Source organism: Pygoscelis adeliae, unplaced genomic scaffold (genome assembly GCF_000699105.1).
Source record: "Pygoscelis adeliae isolate BGI_AS28 unplaced genomic scaffold, ASM69910v1 Scaffold38, whole genome shotgun sequence".
Lineage (NCBI taxonomy): Eukaryota > Metazoa > Chordata > Aves > Sphenisciformes > Spheniscidae > Pygoscelis > Pygoscelis adeliae.
In genome coordinates, this window is record NW_008825614.1 from 12,121,309 (window position 1) to 12,141,464 (window position 20,156).

At 36.0% G+C, this 20,156-nt stretch overlaps 1 protein-coding gene across 1 annotated transcript in view; it reads left to right on the forward strand.

The window, feature by feature from the left end:
- Positions 1–20,156, forward strand: part of DNM1L (dynamin 1-like) — a 33,773-nt gene that overhangs the window by 9,031 nt on the left and 4,586 nt on the right. The window contains exons 3-17 of the mRNA XM_009333036.1: positions 2,916–2,962; positions 4,080–4,151; positions 4,723–4,809; positions 5,575–5,737; positions 7,719–7,839; positions 8,467–8,598; positions 8,898–9,104; positions 9,304–9,424; positions 10,805–10,960; positions 11,071–11,160; positions 12,160–12,252; positions 13,820–13,876; positions 15,087–15,164; positions 17,426–17,593; positions 18,293–18,402. Of these exons, the coding sequence (XP_009331311.1) occupies positions 2,916–2,962; positions 4,080–4,151; positions 4,723–4,809; positions 5,575–5,737; positions 7,719–7,839; positions 8,467–8,598; positions 8,898–9,104; positions 9,304–9,424; positions 10,805–10,960; positions 11,071–11,160; positions 12,160–12,252; positions 13,820–13,876; positions 15,087–15,164; positions 17,426–17,593; positions 18,293–18,402 (1,702 nt within the window). The remainder of the gene's footprint in view (positions 1–2,915; positions 2,963–4,079; positions 4,152–4,722; positions 4,810–5,574; positions 5,738–7,718; positions 7,840–8,466; positions 8,599–8,897; positions 9,105–9,303; positions 9,425–10,804; positions 10,961–11,070; positions 11,161–12,159; positions 12,253–13,819; positions 13,877–15,086; positions 15,165–17,425; positions 17,594–18,292; positions 18,403–20,156) is intronic.

A 20,156-nucleotide genomic window follows, 5' to 3' on the forward strand; every position in this document is an offset into this window, starting at 1 on the left:
TGAAACTTCTAAAAGCTTATACTTGGACCACATGAGATTTTCTGTACACTTCAGGAGACTGCATTTATTCCTTGACTTTTTTTTCTTCTTGGTTTTTTATGTGCACCAAGGCTGAGGTTAAGACTAAGCCATTTATCATGGCTTCAGTCTTCTCTTGTGTTATATTTAGCAAAGAAAACTTGTGACTTGTTAAAACTTAAAAAATTTTCAGTCTTCTTTGATCCGTAGATGTTAACAAGTTAAAATGCAATGTCTCTGACTAGAATGCATCTTTTTTATACGTATTTTTAAAAGTTAATAGATTATAGTAAAACAAAACTTCTTTTTATACATAGAACTAAGCCTTGTACCTAGTTGCAAATTCCTATGCCACCACAAAACCAGTAATTTAAGACTAAAACAGTGTGTCCTAGGAGGACATCATCTCCCTAAGAAGGACATAACAGGAGAGTGCTTTGTCCATCTCTTTCAAATGTAATGATGGCAGTATCTTGCTGTATCTTTTTCTTCCTGGCTTTATGCCTGTCTTTACTTTCTTGGATTCAATTTTTAAGAGGGGATGAGCAATACAATCTTGAAGATACTGTACTTTCTTCCTGTATGTGCATTTTGCTTTATTTCCTCTGAACTGTAAATAAACTAAACCTGTTTAATAACCTGGAATTAATGAGCCCTTTCATTTTGCACTTGCTTTGGAGACTGGTATGTAATTTTGCCTGTTTACTAACCAAGACAAACAAAAGCTGCCTCCTGACAATGGTTTCTTCATAGCTCATGTGCCTGCAGAACATTAAGGACAAAAATAGTTTGTTTTTAAATTTTTTTTCCTTAATGGATCCAGTCCATCTAAATCAGCATATTTCCATTGATGATAAACCTTTGACTTACCCCCTGAGCAAGACATTAAAATAACTCCCCAGATGTACTAGGCTTTCCAAACTGCTGAATTGATTGTTGCTGTGCTACTTGCATTTTGTGCCAAACAGGCACATGCCAAAAATGTTTTCACCAGTTTGTTTTGATTCTTGCACTTCCATGGTGCTGTACTGGCATCACATAAAAATATAGAGTTGTAAACTCATCAACCTTTCAGTAAAAAGTTGTTTTTGTAATGGGTTTGACATAAATATTTTGAGAAAATTAAAAGTTGAGAAAGGTGATAACTAATGTTGTCTCTTCTTAAATCTGTCTCAGAATTGCTGTAATTGTTTTTTTAATTGAGCATTAGAAAGATTGATGCAAAACCTCAGATTTCTTTCCCATACAGTAATATTACTTCCAGTGACATTAAAAATGTTTCCTTACTCTTTCTCGTTCTCGCCATGAGTAAATGATGAGACACATACTTCGCCAAAGAAGTTCAGCTTTGCGGAACCTAATGGTGCTGTTTTCTGTGCTCAGATAAAAATGTTGTGAGCTGTTGGAATTAGATGAACAGCAATAATAAAGTCATCATCAAGTAAACTTTGTTGTATAGAATATCTGATTAATATGCATCATTTATCAGTGTTTAGTTAAGATCTTATCTCTGTGCATATTGTTAATATGTTATACATTCTCATCAATAGTAGAATAGCATGCACGTCTGTCTGCATGCATTTGTGATCTTTGTAATACAATCTGGTACTGAAAGTTAATAAAAATGCTATATTAAATGTGATTAAAAATTTTAAACATCATTCAATGCTGTTTCTCTTTAACTGCAGACCCTGCTACATGGAAAAATCCAAGACACCTTTCTAAAGGTTGCTTTTTGTCCCTATGCATAAAGTGCATGCTTATATACACTAAACCACATACATTTCATGCCACTTTATTGTTGATTACACTTTTACTTTTACACTTTGGCTACTGTGTTGATTGATTATTTTGCTGAGTCTTGTGATCTGGTTGATTTTTAGTTTTCTGACCTTGTTGCATTAGAATGAGATGATTTTTGCTTTTCTTCTGTGCCATTGCTGCTTCATAGAATTTCCTGCACTTTTAATTCCCAAATCCTTTAAAAAAATCTCTGTTGATCAGTATCTTGAAATTCAACTCGAGTGGAAGAATGTTTTGAAAGATGACTTGATTGTCGGTAAGCAGGGTGTTTGCCAAATGGCCAGATTTCTTGTACACTATTCTTCTCGAGCAGCTTGCTTTATCGGGGAGCAGAGGAGAAATGACCACAAACTAAAAATTGGAAATGGAACTTAACACTAATACTTGGAAACCTAGTTGTGGAAGTGTGAGTATCTCGCAGTGTGACTCGAACTGCTGCCTGTGCTACGAAGCAGGAATTGACAAAAACTCCTTTGCTGTTTCTGGGACTGCTCTTGAATAGCCCCCAAGTAATTCCCGACATCAGTGGTGACTGACAAGAGTTAAAATGTTTGGTCCTTGACAGATTTGGGAAGAGACATGTTCTCCTAAGACTTCATTGTTATGCAGAATTCTTATGTATTTTCTGTTTCCTTGGTTTTGGTTCTACAGGTTTTTCTAACTTTTTTCTTTCAGCTGTAATTTGATCTCACTTGCATGGTAAAAGAAAAGATGCTAAAAGCTGGTATTTTTTTCAGGTTTTTTAAGCTATTGCTAATAATTCTTTTGCTTTCTGTTGCAAGCTGATATTTAATGGATTAGACCATTTCTGAAAAATGGTAGTATAGCTGATTGCTCAGTCACAATTAAGAAGGTGGACCTTGTATAAGAGAGACAAATTAAAAAGAGTAATAACATGCAATGTTTAAATAAGCAGAATCATAAATGTATTTGTACTGGACTATTTAAAATCTAACAGTAGAAAGCAGACTCATTTTTCTCTTGCTGCTTGGAAAAAAGAAATCACATTGTAGTTTTCAACAAACAGGCTCTCGGAAAAAATGTCATTGAAACAGCTGCTTCCTCTCTCTCATGTGTCATTTCTTTGTTTTCAGAGATAGATGCTGAAGAGTGGGGTAAATTTCTTCACACCAAAAATAAGGTATGTTTACTCTGATGGAGTAGCAGTGTCATAAATATGCTATCATGTATATACTTAATTCTATATCTCTTCCCTTTACTTTCCCAAAAAGCTTATTCTACCTGCTATACTATGTGCCAGGGTATTAAGGATTTTTTATTTTACTTTTTATGAGTAGAAAACTTCTGAAAACATTCCTTTAAACTCAAGACAGAAGGTTTATCAGTGGTTGTCTGTTGTGTGTCATTGATTCTGCTGAGTTATTTATCTTAATCCTTTTTATGTTATTTTGTTGATTTTTCTTTTTTGTGCATTGGCAAAATTAGAATGGACGTTGCAAAGACAAGGAAGTATATAATCACAAGTTGTTTCAGTCCACTGAAGAATTGGCTACTTCAGAGATTTATTAGAAAGCTATGAAAAGGAAGGAAGAGCCTAATGTACATCAGGGCAGAGAAGCAGAAACTGAGATGACCTAGGACTTCAGTAACAAGAGTCAAAGCTTAATTCTTTGCTCGAAGAAAGTAATCTTTTTGTTGGCAGATGAATTACTTAAGTGTTTATTACTTTAAACTGATTTCCTCACCTTCTAGGCAGTGCTAGAAATTGAAGGAAAATCTAGGGAGGAATGCAGGGGGAAACCTGTGCAGGGGTAGCTCTGTGCTAACTTATTTTGGATTGGTGGAAGAATAGTTTTGACAAGAGTGGAAAAATTTTGAAATGAAACTCTATCCTTGTTCTTTGTCCTCTTCGAGATGAGACTAGGTTCAGGCTACATGTTGTTTTTTAACCTCAAAGGATTGCAACTATATTAGAAATGGAATTAAGTGTTTGAAATTCTCTTTAGGTGAATACTATTTTATACCTTGTCCGACATTGATGGGGTAATAAGTGCTAATAACTGCGATCTCACAGTATTAATCAACAGATTAAATACCAAGATTGCAATTTCTGTAATTTTTAGCACTGATGTTTGCTGTTAGCATTGGCTTAAGGGCTAATAGTCATTCTTATTTTTTCTCACCTTCTGTATACTTAGTTACAGAGTTTTTCTCTTGGAGAAGAGAGCATTGTTTTGCGATTAGGTAAGTGGATGCTGTCTTTGATTTTTAAACAATTTTTTTCTTCTGTACTTCAGATCTATACAGATTTTGATGAAATTCGTCAGGAAATAGAAAATGAAACAGAGAGGATTTCAGGAAATAACAAGGTAAACGTTGCACATCTTTGTCTTGCTATAGATTCTCTTGCTGCTTAAACCTTTCTTAAACAGTTTTGGCAGCTAGAAGTGAAAAGCATTGAACTATTCTAATGAAGAACACAGTAATGCTGCTTGCTATCTTGAGGTTTTTTCACTGTGTTCATGAGATAAATGACTTCAGCTAAAAGAAAATGCAGAGAACTGCTGTTGCTTTACTTCAAAGCTTCCATAATAATAATAATGCAAAAAGCAAACTTTGAGTCAAACTTGCTTCCATTTTTCCACGTACATGGCTTTATGTGTAATTATAAAATCGAGTGTTCTGTTCTTGCATGTGTGTATAATCACTGAAATATAAAAGCTTTTATGCATTATACTAGGGGGGGGGAAACAGGGCTGCTTCCAAAGACAAAGGAATTGGTTGACTGATGTGGCTGGCTTTTTTTTCCTCACCACGTCGTTGTAAGGTGTATGATGGAAGAAAGTTTTTCTAGCATTAAACTACAGCTTTTGGCTTTCTAAAGGGTGCATTTAAATAATCCAGGACAGTGATTAATTTTTATTATTAATACCTTTCTAGGGGATCAGTCCTGAACCTATTCATCTTAAGATATTTTCATCTAATGTTGTAAATCTGACTCTTGTGGATTTACCTGGAATGACAAAGGTAAGATGCAGAATGCTTCTCTTCTGACTCACCATGAACAGTGTATTTTGAAATGACAAGTGTATGTTCACTCTTTGGCATTATTCTGTATTGTTAGATAAACAGCTTTCCTCAGGTTAAGTAGTTGGTTATATAAATTTGAGATGTCACTTCTGGTGTAAGATTTGGGTTTCTGGTGCTCTTCGCTGTTGTAGATTTGCTTAAGTTCTTCCTTTCTGTATAAAAATGAGGGATTGGAAGCGTTGTGCGGGTTGCATGTTCTTTTTAATAGAAGAAGTAGTACTCAAGTTTCAAAGTTGTACTTGCAGATAGATGGGTAGTTGACAAGTTTGAAAATGTTTTCCCCATTGCTTTTCCAGAAGTTGCTGTGTGTATTTTGCATAAGACGTTATATAAAGTGAGGATATGCTAGACGAAATGTTCAGGTCCTGTTTGTTCAGGTTTTATACTGAATAATTTTCTGTGGCACGAAGATGACAAGATGACTTCTCACCTCACTCTGCCAGTTGTGCAGGTGGTTCTTGGATACCAAGCATCTTGACAACAGTATCAAATAATTTGAATTGATTCTTATTTCTACAAGAGTGGTTTTGATTTTTATACCTTTCAAGATCTTCCTTTCTTTCCTGTTTGTTTGTGAAGGGGGGAGGAAAGGGCTGGAAAACTTTATCTTATACTGTGGTATAGGGTATGAACTTCCAATAAATGGTCTCACACAGGCATAAATACACAATTTTGAACAATTCTATGTTGTTTTTTCTCTAGGTGCCTGTTGGGGATCAGCCTAAGGACATTGAACTTCAAATAAGAGAACTAATCCTTCAATTCATCAGCAACCCAAATTCAATTATTCTGGCAGTCACAGCTGCTAACACAGACATGGCCACTTCAGAAGCACTTAAAATTGCACGGGAGGTGGATCCAGATGGTAAGCAGCAGGAAAAACTGGGTCCTGTAATTGAACTTCTTTTTTTAAATTAAATCCTAAAATAAAACTGAAGTCGTTTGGGGAAAAAGTAGTAAGAAAAACAAATGTCACTGCATTTCCTAGAAGATACAATTACTATCTTTGCTTAAAGACTTCCTGCTGCAGTCTCTGCAACTCAGAGGATGCTGTGATGAATTAATATCTAATAGATTTCTGGCTTACGAACAGGCCAAATAACTATCTTAGTAGTCATAGAAGCCACTTCTGTTTCCAGAGCAGCAAAATGGTGTTACAGAATGTTGGGGGTTTTGAGATTTTTTAGTAGTTTACAGTGGTCTGTTAGGATGACTTCATGCTTTATTGTCCAATGTTATTTCTTTTAGTAGAGAAAATACGTCATCCTGCAGCTAGTAATTGACTGTCTAGCTGTTAGTGACTTTTAGTAAGAATAAAAATAATATATACTGTCAGTATCCATTTTGGTGCCCTGCATTTATGTGACAGAACTGACTGATTTGATATAATCTGAAAGGAGGATTATCATTTTTTTGTTTACCTAATGACTTTGATACAGATCAGAAGCTACTGGGTGCCTGCTTCTATGGAAAGTGTTATCGGTACCATTGACTAATAAATGGCACTGTGTGATTTGAAAGAATATGGAGGAGTATACTTGGAAAATAGGTATACTGAAATTAGGCTAAAATTTAGTGTTGGTATGCTTTACTCTCAAATTTTTCTTCCCACAAAGCGTAACATTTCCTGATTGTTTTTGAACTCCGAGTCTGCTTTGGCCTGTCTGCCTAAGCTTTTACAGGTTCCACAGCCACGTAACCTCGAGGGAGAACCTATTCTGGCAGTCTTAGATTGTCCTGGTTCAAGGCAGCAGACCCTTTCCTTTTAATTTACCCCTGTAAAAATGATCAGCTGTGACTTTTGGATCACTTCCCAAAATTCTAAACCTTAAAGGTCTGGAGTGGCAGCTCATGTTGTAGGAATAATGGTATGGTATATACCATATATATGGTGACACATGCCAATAATGGTATGTAAGAGACTTGAAGTACTAAAGTAGGTAGACGCTCTGTCTTGTATTCATCTGAAAGTTTCAGGACCCAAGAACCTACTGATTTCACTGAGGTACTGGTTTATTTTTAGACTCAAAGTGTGTTATATTTTAAAGAAAAAGTTCTTGCTACATTTTTTTTCAGACCCAAGAGCCCGGGAAATATTAAGGTCCCAGACAAATCCTGTGCATGTTAGCCTACCTGTTTAGATGTGCAGTATTTACCTATTTAATGAATTTAGGTCACTTTTTCCTCCACAGTGTCCAATATGAAGCTTAGTTTTAATTCAGAAAACATTCAGTCACATATTCAATAAAAATACGTTTCATTAGCAAAATTAAATCCCCTAAAGCTTCTTCAATGGATGGATTTCAAGCTATCCAGTCTCTTGGGGCTTTCAGCTATGTATTTGATGCACTGTGCTAGAAGTGGGCCTGTTGCCTCCTTTAGCAGCTTCTCCAGTGGGTAGTGGTATTTCAAATATAGTTCCAAACAGATTGCCATTACATCTGGTCCAACATACATGCTAGAAATATGCTCAGTCCAGTCACACTTGTGAGTCCCCTGCCTGCCCTACTTAGTCTTCTCCACAAGTGCTTAGTAACGCCTCTGACTTCATGTAGTATGCAAAAATGTTTGTTGTAATCAGTAATGACTATAATTTCAAACTGCACAGTGCCTAAACCTTTTTCTTTAACCAGATCTGTGTGGGGAGCAGTACCTGCCACATACTTTTCTTATACTCCTGTTAATAAGGGGCTCCAGATAGACTAATACTACATGTTCTTGCGCTAGTCTTTGCTGGTTTGCAGTATTAAACTTCATGCAGCTGTGCGAGGAACTTCTGGAATGATGAGTTTTAGCTACCCTCATCAAGACAAAACATCCCTGTGAGTGAGTTTTCCCTTTGGTAGGTCGAAGAACCCTTGCTGTTATCACAAAGCTGGATCTCATGGATGCTGGCACTGATGCTATGGATGTGCTCATGGGAAGAGTGATTCCAGTCAAACTTGGCATCATTGGAGTAGTGAACAGGTCTGTCTGGACACATTGCTGCTATTTTTAAAACTGTTAATATGAAGTAATGCTTTTGGCTTTTTTAATCATTAATATGGTTTTAAGAATAAGGTGACTTGATGCTGAAATAAACTTCTGAATAAGCAAGCGAGAAGCTTGTTGTTCACTTTTCAAAAGCCTGTCTGTTCTTCTTCCACTCAACCAGCTGCTAATTTAGAAAGGAGTAGGGACACTTCTTCTAAAAGAACTGTAGTGTCACCACTTCTTTCCGCTGTTGTTTTTTAGCTTGAGGGATTCTTCTGGTCAGCTGATCACATTAGCACTGATCCAGTACAGATCTTGTATGTATTAGTGCTAACTGCATATGGCTATAGTACTGTTCAATTTATTTTTTGCATTAGCTAGGTCAAATCTCATGTAGTTTTGATAAAAGCGTTGCTTAGTCTGTGTACAGATGCTACCCATACTGATTTGTTGACTATACTGCATGGAACAACAAATAAAACCCTTTATTGTCTAAGGAAGAGGAGTTGTGTGTGTAAAGCAAAAACCCGCTGTTAGATATCCTGTCCAGAAAAGCAGAAGTGTAATTTTTTTTTACTTTGCATCTATTAACTAGTGTGTAACTCTGCCTTTTAACTTCAGGAGTCAGTTGGATATTAACAATAAGAAGAGTGTAACTGATTCCATTCGTGATGAGTATGGTTTTCTTCAAAAGAAGTATCCTTCCCTAGCCAATCGAAACGGAACCAAGTATCTTGCTAGAACACTGAACAGGTATTACATGTTATGTAAAATAAAATAAATGTGTGCTTTTAAAGATACTTTAAGATATAAATTGGTGTGTTAGAAACATGTGTAAATGTTTATTTTTACTTTTCCTTTCTCTTTTGGTGCTGTACAGTGATACATGAAGGAAAACTCAGGTTCCAAATTCGGTTTCTGAATTTACTGTAATTTTCCTGAGTAAATGTTTTCCTTTGGTGATTATTTTCTGTCTCTTCTCTGTTTTGATGGAGATGATAAAGCTGAAACTTTTCCTCCCTTCTAATTGAGGGACTGTTTTCTATTTTTAGACTGCTGATGCATCATATCAGGGATTGCTTGCCAGAACTGAAAACCAGAATCAATGTTTTAGCTGCTCAGTACCAGTCTCTACTAAACAGCTATGGGGAACCTGTTGAGGACAAAAGTGCCACTTTATTGCAGCTTATTACCAAATTTGCCACAGAATATTGTAACACTATTGAAGGAACAGCAAAATACATAGAGACTTCGGAGCTGTAAGTACCAAATGGTTTTCCAGAATATTGACTGAGCGGTTAGATCGACCCAGTGCCTCTTGCTGGCTTTTATTGGCAATAGTAGTACTACACTAGAGTGTAACATACTCAAAAATGTTTGAATCCAAGTAACTAAGAAATGTTTGCAATGAGAGCTTTTTTCTTGTTTGCTACTTCAGTTGTTATTTTATTCTTTCAGATGTGGTGGAGCCAGAATCTGTTACATTTTTCATGAGACTTTTGGAAGAACATTAGAATCTGTTGACCCACTGGGTGGCCTTAACACAATTGATATTCTGACTGCCATTAGAAATGCTACTGTGAGTGTTCTTCTGTATTTCTAAGTGTTGTTGCTATATATTGGATTTGAAGATAAGGTTTCAACAAATCTGTGCTCCTTCAGTCCTGTGAATTAACGATATCAGCTGAATGAGTTAATATGAAGAGGCTGAATCCTGATTTTTGGTATTCTAAGTGGAAAAATTACCATATCCAAATTTGTAGCCATTATCCTATATGGAATGAGTTTACCGTGAATGTTTACAGCTCATTACTGTTATTTACACGCTGAAATAAACCTCAGGCCCAGCTCTGGTAACTCTGTGCTGAAGCTATTATATATTAGAGAAATGGTGATGGAAGGGTGCCTCTGCATTTACTTTGCATTAAGCAGTTCCGCTAGTTGCGAAGACTCAGTCTGAGATGTATGGGCTAGGACACATTCAGATATTTTAGTTGTATATAAGGGACACAACTCTTCAATGGTTCAGTGTTTACATGACAGATTTGGTTTCTTGTGAACACAGGAATTGATGTTGCTAAGAATTAACAGAGTAAGTTCACTTTTAAATTTTGCTGTGTATAGAATGTTCACTCCTTAGAGCTTGACTTTGGATGTCAAACATGTAAGTCTGCTTTTGTACTGTGTTCTGTTGGGTATGGACAGACAGTCAGGTTTCTGCATGGTCAATAGTTACTCAAACTTGGAGCACATTAGGTACTCTGCAGCAATGACCTATGTGCATGCTCTTATCCTTCTGTAAATGTAAAATGTCTTGTTTTTATGTGACATATCACATCTTTGTGTTTCTAAAGGTCATTTAATTTAAAAAAAAAAAGGAAATTTCAGGTAAAAAAATGTTTTATGTATAGCTAAGCATTGGTCTGTATGGTCATAAATGAAATTATCCCAAACACTGTAAATCAGTGACACTGTATTATGATTATACTTAACAGAAAACCCACCTACCTTGCAGTAAGAATTGTATGCTCAGGTCTGTCAAATAAATAATGGTAACTTTTCTCTCTGAAGTTAGGAAGAGAATGTCTTTGCCTTTATAATAAATTTTATTTAAACGTGGATCTGCAAATGTGAAAAAGAATTGTTCATAGTTGTAAGCCTAGAGTGACATTAGTAGGTAGAAATCTTCAAGATTCTGTAAGGATGATGGTTAATCATTATTTAACACAGAGTTTGTCTTAAAGGTAATAACTTTATATTTTATAGCTTTTATATTTGAATATTTGAATAATTTGAATATTCTTGTAACATGTTTTACTCGTAAGACCAGTTCTGAGTGTTCTTTTGGGTGCAAGCACTGTGACCTGATTTATTCTGGGCTTCATCAGATACTACTTCTTACAAATGCATATGTGGTTTAATACACAGTTTAGCAGCTTTTTCCCTCCTTTTGAACTAGGGTCCCCGTCCTGCCTTGTTTGTTCCTGAAGTTTCATTTGAATTGCTGGTAAAAAGGCAAATCAAACGTTTAGAAGAACCTAGCTTGCGCTGTGTGGAGCTGGTTCATGAAGAAATGCAGAGGATTATCCAGCATTGCAGTAATTACAGTACACAGGTAAAAATGCATGTTTTAGAATTAAGTTTGTAATTATTAGGCTTCCCCCCCACCACTTTCCTAAAAAAAATTCTGGAAGTCTCATCAGTAAACTTTTGTTTTGTTTTTAGGAATTATTGAGGTTTCCTAAATTGCACGATGCCATAGTTGAAGTAGTAACCTGTCTTCTGCGTAGAAGACTTCCTGTCACAAATGAAATGGTAATTTTCCATCTACTATAATTTTGATGGAGAAAGTGTGTGTTTTCTGGAATCTTTCTTGATGCTTCTGTTTGCTCTGTAATGTCAGGAACCCAAATTATTAAAGGAATCTTAACTTTTATTTGTTAAATAGCTAGGCATTTAATATCTACACGCTTTGAAACTTCTTCTACATTGGAAGATAAATACATAAAAACCAAAGGGGTGGGGGGAACCCTCTTCACCTTATTGTCCCCTATGTTTCAATTTCCCAAGAAGAATTTTACTAAAACTTGGATTTAACATCTCCTAGTCTTTCTGATATAGGTATATTTCCCTCCCTTGTAACAGAAGCTGTGCATTTACTGTAGAGTTCAGGATGCCATGGTGAAAAGTAAATTATAGCCCTTATTCTGTGTGTTTCAGAGATAAAATCAACACAAAATGTTGATTTTGCTTGTAATGCCCTTTAGCTAGTGAGAACTAAAAATTCAACTTCTAGCTTTGAGTAAATATGTTTTAATATAAAAGTCTGCTTTGGGCTGCTTACTGGGGAGGAAACCAAGTGTTTCAGTTATTGACTCTGCATATGTTTGATGTAAAAAGCAAAAATTGTTCTGTATGCTCACTATCCCCCATAGTGAGCCATCTCTCCCTGGTTCAAAAGTTGTATGTCGCTTGTGGCTGAAGGTTGACTATATAGGTCACTTCATTACTATACAGCTTACACTCATGAAATTGCTGAGTTTTGTTTGTTTATTGCTGGAGAGGGGTTTAGCTTGATGAAGCTAACGAGTTAAACTGATGTAACATCCAAAGTGGCTGAAGGTCTGAATGTATTGCAATGAATGAATGAATTCCCTTCTTGCCTTCTGGATCAGAACTTTAATGTCTTTGGGGCAGTAAGAACAGGTCTTTTGCTATGGACAGACTACGTTTGTAGCATTGTAGGTCATTGCTCTTCACTAGCATTAGATTTACTCACTGAATTTTTGAACTGTGAATGATGTTGCATTGCAGGTTCATAATCTAGTGGCCATTGAGTTAGCTTATATCAATACCAAACATCCAGACTTTGCTGATGCCTGTGGTTTAATGAATAACAACATAGAGGTAAGAAAATACATTCTCTTAAAAAGTCTTTTGACTCCTCTAAGTGAGAGCCTAAATAATTGGTAAAAGAACAAGTGCTTCAATTTCTTTCATGGAAGCACGGTTCTACATTTTGAAATATAAACGTGATATATTACAAATATGGTGTATATTCTTATCTTGTGATCTGTTGATTTGTTAGATTTATATTGCATATTACATTCAGGAACAGTGGTTGATATTTCACTGAAAACAATTCTGCCTGTATTTCTGTCTGGAAAATAAGATGGGCACCTAATTGAGTATTGCCTACTATATGAAATTTTTGGAAAAGAAACTTTAAATAGATAGTTGTGAAATACTCTTTAATGTTGAAGTAACTGCATTTTGTCTCTGACAGAATGTATCAATAGTTATAATGTTCTTCTCATTCATGAAAGGATAATACAAGTATTGTTTCCTCTATTCAGGTTCTATTTTCTGCTTCCTTTCGGCATTGTTCTTGAATATCTGCGTTACCATACTTCAATCTCCCTAAGACAATTTTCTCCACCAATCTCCCATAAGCCTTTTACAATTTCAGTAGTCTTTCTGTTTTTTCAAGCCTAGCTTTGATTGATGACAGCAACAAGTATTATCCTGTAGAAGCAGTTGTTCTACAACTGATCTGCTCAATTCTTTCCTGCAATCTGATTTTGTTGCAGTACTTCATCCATCTGGTTAAGAGCTTGCTAATGTTCTTGTGTTCCCCTGCTTATCCAACATGTTCTTTCATAGTAGTGTTAGTTTTTTAAATGCTTATGTTATCATTTCTGCTCTTTAGTTCTAACCTTTTACTTTCTTCTATACATAAATTTTGTATTGACTGGGTATGCAATTGAATTTGCCTTGGTAGACTGCTCTTGAATCTAGTTCAGAAACAATGTGTGTGCAAACTGCTGTGAGTACAAAAATTAGGACTTTGTGAAGTTGAACATATGAGATTATTGTATTATCGTGTGTTACTTAAGCTAGTTCTTTCCCAACATTTTCTTGAACAGGACATTGAAATTTTTGAAGAAACAAAGCACGTAAAACATCCTTATCCAGTGGACAATCAATTCCTAATTTCCAGAAAAACCAGATCTTTATCCTGATTGCTTCAAATTCTGTTTTGCTATAAAGTGAATTCTACCTTCTCCTTCTTCCTTTTGGGCTAATCATAGTTAACCCTGCTGGCCACAGAATCAAATCCTTTTAGATTATGTCTAAGATTTAAAGCTTAATGAGGGCTGTAGGGTATCTATGCTGAGCCAAACTGTGTAGCTTTGATCCTGTTTTAAAGGCTCTAGTTTTGATTATGGAGTGCGTTGCAAAAAGTTGAGCAAAAGTTTTTATATCGAGAATTTACTTTTGACCAGGTAATCGGAGTAGTTTTGTCCAAATAATTGAGGTTTTCGTAAGATCATAGTATGACTACATGACACTGGATGAGATGAAATTACTAGTGTTTGTCTCTAACATGTAAGTCATCTGTAAAATATGAATCTTGCATATGTGTTGATACAGAGTAATACATAATTGAGGTCTTGCTGGATTGTTTTTAAAGGAACAAAGGCGTAACAGGTTAGCCCGGGAATTGCCTTCTGCTGTGACACGAGACAAGGTAAGTAAATGTTGATTTTTATTTATTTATTTGTTCATTTAAAGTTTAATGCATTCTCCTTTGATCCAATCTAAGTATTGGAAACTTTGATATGCTGCCCTAGTAAAAGTCTTGGGAGCTTCCAGGTATTGACTTTTTTCTTTCCATTTCATAAGATAGAAGTGGAATGTTATTTTCTTCTTCCAAAGATGCAATTTTTGGCAGGTTTTAAATCTGGGATTTCTGAAGACTTGCCTATAAATTTACGTTAGTATTACACTTATTACTTGAATGTCATCTGAGGTAAGGCTTAAAATGCCTGCAGATGTTAAAGATGGAGTCAGAACTTGCATGCTTAAATTTATGGCTGAGACACACTGATTTCAAAAGATAAACAAGTGATTTAAAATAGTGTGCCAACATAGTGACTTGGTGCACCGTTTTTTGGTTGTGGGTTTTTTTTTTTTAAAGTCACTCTTAAAACTGCAATTTATTGCAGTCTTGTTTTCTTTGGGAGAAGATGGTGGAGGTGATGTTTTCAGTTGATCATCATAATCCAGTCATGTGTTCTGACTCTGGAGCTTGTTTAGTTTTACCAGGTTTTGGGATTAGTTCAATGACAAGTAAGTACATGGGTGGAAGAACCAAGCATCATGGAAAACATTGCCTGGCTGTAGAAATGAATGGTCTGACAATCAGCTGGAACTTTAGACAGTTAGGTATTTAGTATTACGTGAAGTATTTAGAATCAAAATATATGGAATATAATTTAAACTCCTCACAGGTTGTAACAGGAGTTACTACAGCTGATAGAAATCGGTTCATTAAGTTCGTTAGCTTAAAAAATGAGACGAAGTCCCAGAATGGATGTAATATTACTGCCTTTAATCAGTAGAAGCCAGCTGATGGATGAACTGGGAATTTAAGGTAGCTATCTAGAGATAGTGCTCTTTGATCCTTCTTTTTATTGACTTCATATTTATGTCATCAGTGTAGGAGCTGAAATGAAATTGAAGGCCAGATAAGCCAAAAAGTCTCTTAACTGTCTTGGAGATGCTTTTTTTTTCTTTTTTCTGCTTATATTACCGTTTTGCTTGCAAATACAAACTATTTTCTTTTCTGGATTTTTAAAGATGCTAGTAGGTAAAAGTGTATGAAATTTGCTAGGTAGATTTGGTGGTCTTCAGTTGAAATTTTTTTTTCCCCTCCCTGCATTTTTTACCTTCCTTAGTCCGCTAAAGCTCCAGGTGCATTGACACCTGCTTCCCAGGAGACTGTTACTGCTGCTTCTGCTGAGGCTGATGGCAAGGTCTGTCTTGATTTTTCCTCTAAGCACTGCATGCACATTTCTGTTGTGGTGCACCGCAGATAGTATGGAAAGCAGTTTGTATTTTGTGCTCTGTCGCTGACACAGTATGCCTTACAGAGTGTAGACTACTCGGCATTACTGATTTTAGTATGTGCAGTGGCAGGTAAAGATGTGCCATTAGGTGGCAAAGTCACTGCTTTCTGTTTGAACTCTTGGTTGCAATATATTGTGGTGCAAGTAGGCAGCATAATTTGCCTCAAACTGTAGTCGATAGATTGTTTGGTGCAACAGTATTGTAATGAAAAGTGTTCAGCATGGTTGTTAAACTGCATGTTTTTAATGTGTTGACAGTTAAAGAAGGAGAACAGAAGATAAGCTAAAAATGTGAGTTTCCTGCTTCCTGCAGGGAATCTTTATAGGCTTTGTTCAAACTGAACCTCCTTTTTGTTGTTTCACATAATTGTTCAATCCCTGGTTTACTTATATTCATGAAATTTGTTCTGCGATGGTTTTTTACACTTTAGGTGTGCTGCTCTCATGTTAAAATAATAGCTTATTACTGTAAAGACGTTTGCTAATTGCTTTCACTTGGAGTCGGAAAAGATGGGTAGTCACAAGTTTGTGTATTAGGAGTACCAAGAGGACTCGGGCTTTCTGCTTCATTGCATATGCACGTTCGGCTTCTAGTGCAAAGCTGCCACTTCTGTCCTGAACAAAGTAGTTAAAGTCAAAATCTAGTCAGTAGTAGAATTTTAACTGTTCTTGTCAGAGTTTTAGAGGTTCTGATATGCCGCAAACATTAAAAAGAAATCAAGAGCTACTGTGAGGATACTGTTGTGATTTAAGAAGTTGCAGGAAGCTGCCCAATTTGGTTTAATTTGTGTTTCCCACAACACCTGTCCTTTATTAGGTGGTACACACTCAACACTTTTTCGTGTGAAAGAATGTAGCTTTGTTTCTGAAACTACTTTGGAGATAGAGCAGGCTCCACAGTAATACTGAATGAGAATGTCATAGGGATTTTTGCCATTTTGAATAGCTGTCTTGCAATCAGAAATAATGTAATGGAGCTTTCCTCATCAGAGATTCTCTCTTATTAGCAGGGGTTGATTTGAATTCTTATAGTATATGTTTTACAGCGCCTCTGAACAGTTGTGCAATTTTAATAAAATTTCTGATGTGCACAGTTTAGCTGGGTTTCCTCCTAGTATGCAACTGTTAGTATTGTTTGCCATGTTTTGTTTCTGGCTTTTTTTTTTTTAGATTCAAGATCAGCCTGTGATGTTTTAATTGTAAATGCAATGGATAAATTTAGCTTATTTTCTCCTATATCTGAAACAAGACATAAGTAGTAGTAGTTCAGAGCCTTGAATGACCTTGAATGTTTTTCAAAAAGCAATAGATTTTAAAGCACAGTAGTAAATAGAACGGATACTAGGCTTATGGAAAGGTACAAAATAAAAATTACCACTGTTCCACATAAAAATAAACTGTCTTTTTTTTTGACTAATTTAACATGTGGTGGATACCACCTACTAATACTTCTTTTGTCCAGTGATCCTGATGTTTAAGAATTGGGTGTTATGCCCTTTTCTCAGATCAGTGAGTCATTCTTTCTCTGGAACTTCCCAGAAACGCTGATCTTCACTTCCAGAAGGTGGAGATTTTTGTTTTGTTTTGATTTGGTACAAAAAAAGCCTTCTGTAAATTGAGGTCTGGCAGCACAAATACATTCATAGCTGTGGTACCTGGAAAGATAAATGTGTATATTTTTAGCTGTTTTTCTAAGAAATTTCAGGTTTTATGTAAATAAAATACCAAAGAATTTAAATTGAAGTCTTCCAAGAGCTGTGGTGACCTTCAAAATATACTGTCAGAATGATCCTGGTAGTATAGGTTGTATTGGTCCAAGGACGTATGGTAAAGTGGTAAGATCTAAAGACCATTCCGTACTTCAGAAGTGATTTGTAGACCTTTAAAATGCTGGGGAGCTTCTTTATGTGAGTCATTTTCATACCATTATTAGGAAGAATACGAGTTTTAAAAGCTTTCATTTTACTGATACTTTGTGTCAGCTGTAAGCAGCAAAGGGAGAACAAAGGTGGGGAATGTGAAGAATAGAACGAAGGGAATATACGTATGAAAATCTCATTTTTAGTGAGTCTTACCTATAGCTCAGTAATAGCAGATTTGATCAGACACGGCTTTGCAGTGCCCAAGTTCTAACTCTCCAATGTTTCTTCATTGTGCTGTTTGTGCAGGCTGCTCCTGGAGGGGGAGATATGTCTCAGGAGCCTGGAACAGGCAACTGGAGAGGAATGCTGAAAACCTCAAAAGCGGAAGAGGTATCGGCAGAGGAAAAATCCAAGCCACCTGCAGCCCTACCTGCTAGTCCTCAAAAAGGACATGCTGTAAACCTATTAGATGTGGTGAGTCATGAAAGACAAATGCCTCCTCTTCGTAGTTCTGGCTCAGGAAAGAAAACATCTGAATTCCAGATCTTGTAACTTTGCTACTAATACATGATATCTTTGTAAATAGTTACCGCTATAGAGACAGGGAGCTCTAGCCAGTCTCTTCTGCTTTCCTGCTCGTCCAATCCTTCATCTCCCCCCTCCTGACCCTGGTTTCAGCCTATGATTTGGGATAACTGGCTTCCTTTCACAAATTCCTGTGCGGGTGAACTCTTGTCCAGATCGCTCTTTGTACAGAAACAAATCTTGTCTCATGGCTTAACTCAAATTCCTGCTCTTTTTTGCTGAAGTTGGCATTTTTATATTAGAGGAAAAGAATCATTAAAGACAAAAACCACTTAAGTTAAAAATAGATGGAGATCCTTTAAGTGTTTAGAGAGCTTAGTTCCTTCAGTAGCTTTTAAAAAAAATTTAGTAGTGGTGCCCTCTGACCTTTGTTTCACAGATCTGGATTTTGTCATGTCTCTAATTTTATTTCTGAAGAATTAGAGGTTTGTTACAAGACAGGTTACATCTGTCAAACTATCAGACTAAAAGAGCAATAGCTGATTTTAGACTCTACTGTTTGAGTTTTACTTACTTATGCAAATGGGCAGAATTGGTAAACTGAGGTGTGGTGGTTTTTATTTTTGTTTGTTTTTTTTCCTTACATAGCCTGTACCTGTTGCACGCAAACTTTCTGCCCGTGAGCAACGAGATTGTGAAGTGATTGAACGACTTATTAAATCTTACTTCCTTATTGTCAGGAAGAACATTCAGGACAGGTAAAACAAAACTTCCTAGAAATGTTTGAGCCATACAAATGTTGTGATATCTCAAGAGTCATGTATATAATCTTGTTACTTTATCATGTGCTTATGTTTGTAAGCAGAGAGAAAATACGATTTATTTTTTTAGAAGGGGCAGCAGCAGTAAAACTTTACCCTTCACAGAATTAAGAAGCCTGAAGAAGCACTTGTTTTCCCTAATGGTTTGAGTTCTGTATTATATTAAGTAAAAGGTTTAATTATTTAGGAGATGCCTGCTTTTCTGGAGGATACTGCAATTCAGATGGATGATTTGCAGCAAACAACTGGAATGAACTCTAGGTGCTGTGTAGTCCTGACTGAACTTAGCTTTGCCATCTTGTTATTTCCTTTTAAATGCCTTTAAAGTTTTGCTTAAAAATTGTCATACTTTTTTTTTTTGTAGTGAAGAATGATGTAAAACTTTGCTTTGCTTAAGTCTTTGTGGAAAGACCTAGCTTTTTTTATATATATTTTTATATATATATGGGAAATCTAGGGAGAAAAGGGGAATCTGGAAACCAGGGTTTAGAGCAGATTAGTGAGGTCATAAAAGTTTTATTCTCTCTAGTAAACTAATATTCTTCTCAATATAATCTTTAGTATTTCATGGCAGGGAATTGCTTTGTTTACCTTAATTTTACTGTAGTGTTAGTACTAGTAGTGTTACCACCTTGCGTACGCTAAACAAACCCTTCACATTCTTTGCAATAAATATGCATACGTAATGAAAAAAAAATTATATCTCAAGCATTATAAATTTGATGTATTAGGAAATCCTCACCTAATTCAGAAATATTTTTAGGAAATACCTCTTGAAGATGGTACTCATGTCCATCCCATATCATACTTGCAGAACTAGTTCAGGCTCTTACTTGGATGGTTTGGATGGTGTCTGTACCCACACAGCTTTGAACCTGAGTTTTGGGTTGCTTTCACTCTTACCAAGGTGACTTCCAAAATATTCTAGGCTTCTTTCTTAAGCTCTTCTTTTGGTAGAACTTGCAATGTATTGGCTTGAAAGGAGAATATAAATTGAATTACTTGAGTACTAATAGATCTATACGGTCTCATCACGATTTCCCAGAAGTCTTCCCACAACTGGCTAGTAAAGAACCATAAAGCAGCAGAATGTAGTGGGAAAATTCCCAGCCAAACTTGGGAGTATGATTCCAAAAGCTCAGATGTGTTGATGGATCTTGGTTGATCTTGGGTTTGGCTGTTTAGACTTGCATGGTCCTTGTCAACTTAATTCTACAGTGACAATTGCAGCACTCTGAGAACGAGCAAAAACTCTTGATCTGCCTTGATTCAGTTTTAGGGCTATGGGCACATGAGAAGTGATGTGGTCACTACTTAATGCATCAGTACTGATTATACATCAACTCCCAGTCCACTCTAGTTGCAAAATACTGCTGCTAAGAATAACACCAACAAGGTTGTCTAAACTAACGTTTTATTTCTCAGTTGGGAACAACCATCAGTATTTTTATTGTCAGTTACTGTCACTCTGATGAAATAACCTGAGGTGCACTAATTCAATTTTTGATCCTGTGTTTATGTCCCCAGATTCTGGGGCGGCATTAGTATGATGATTTGATTTTGTCAATACTCATGTAAATATTTTTCCCCACTTTTTCAGAAGAGTACTGCTACACATATCCTAAGGCCTAAAGAAAAATCAGGTTCAGCTAGATCGAATACTTGGGGTTTTTTTCAGGAAGCTTAATGGC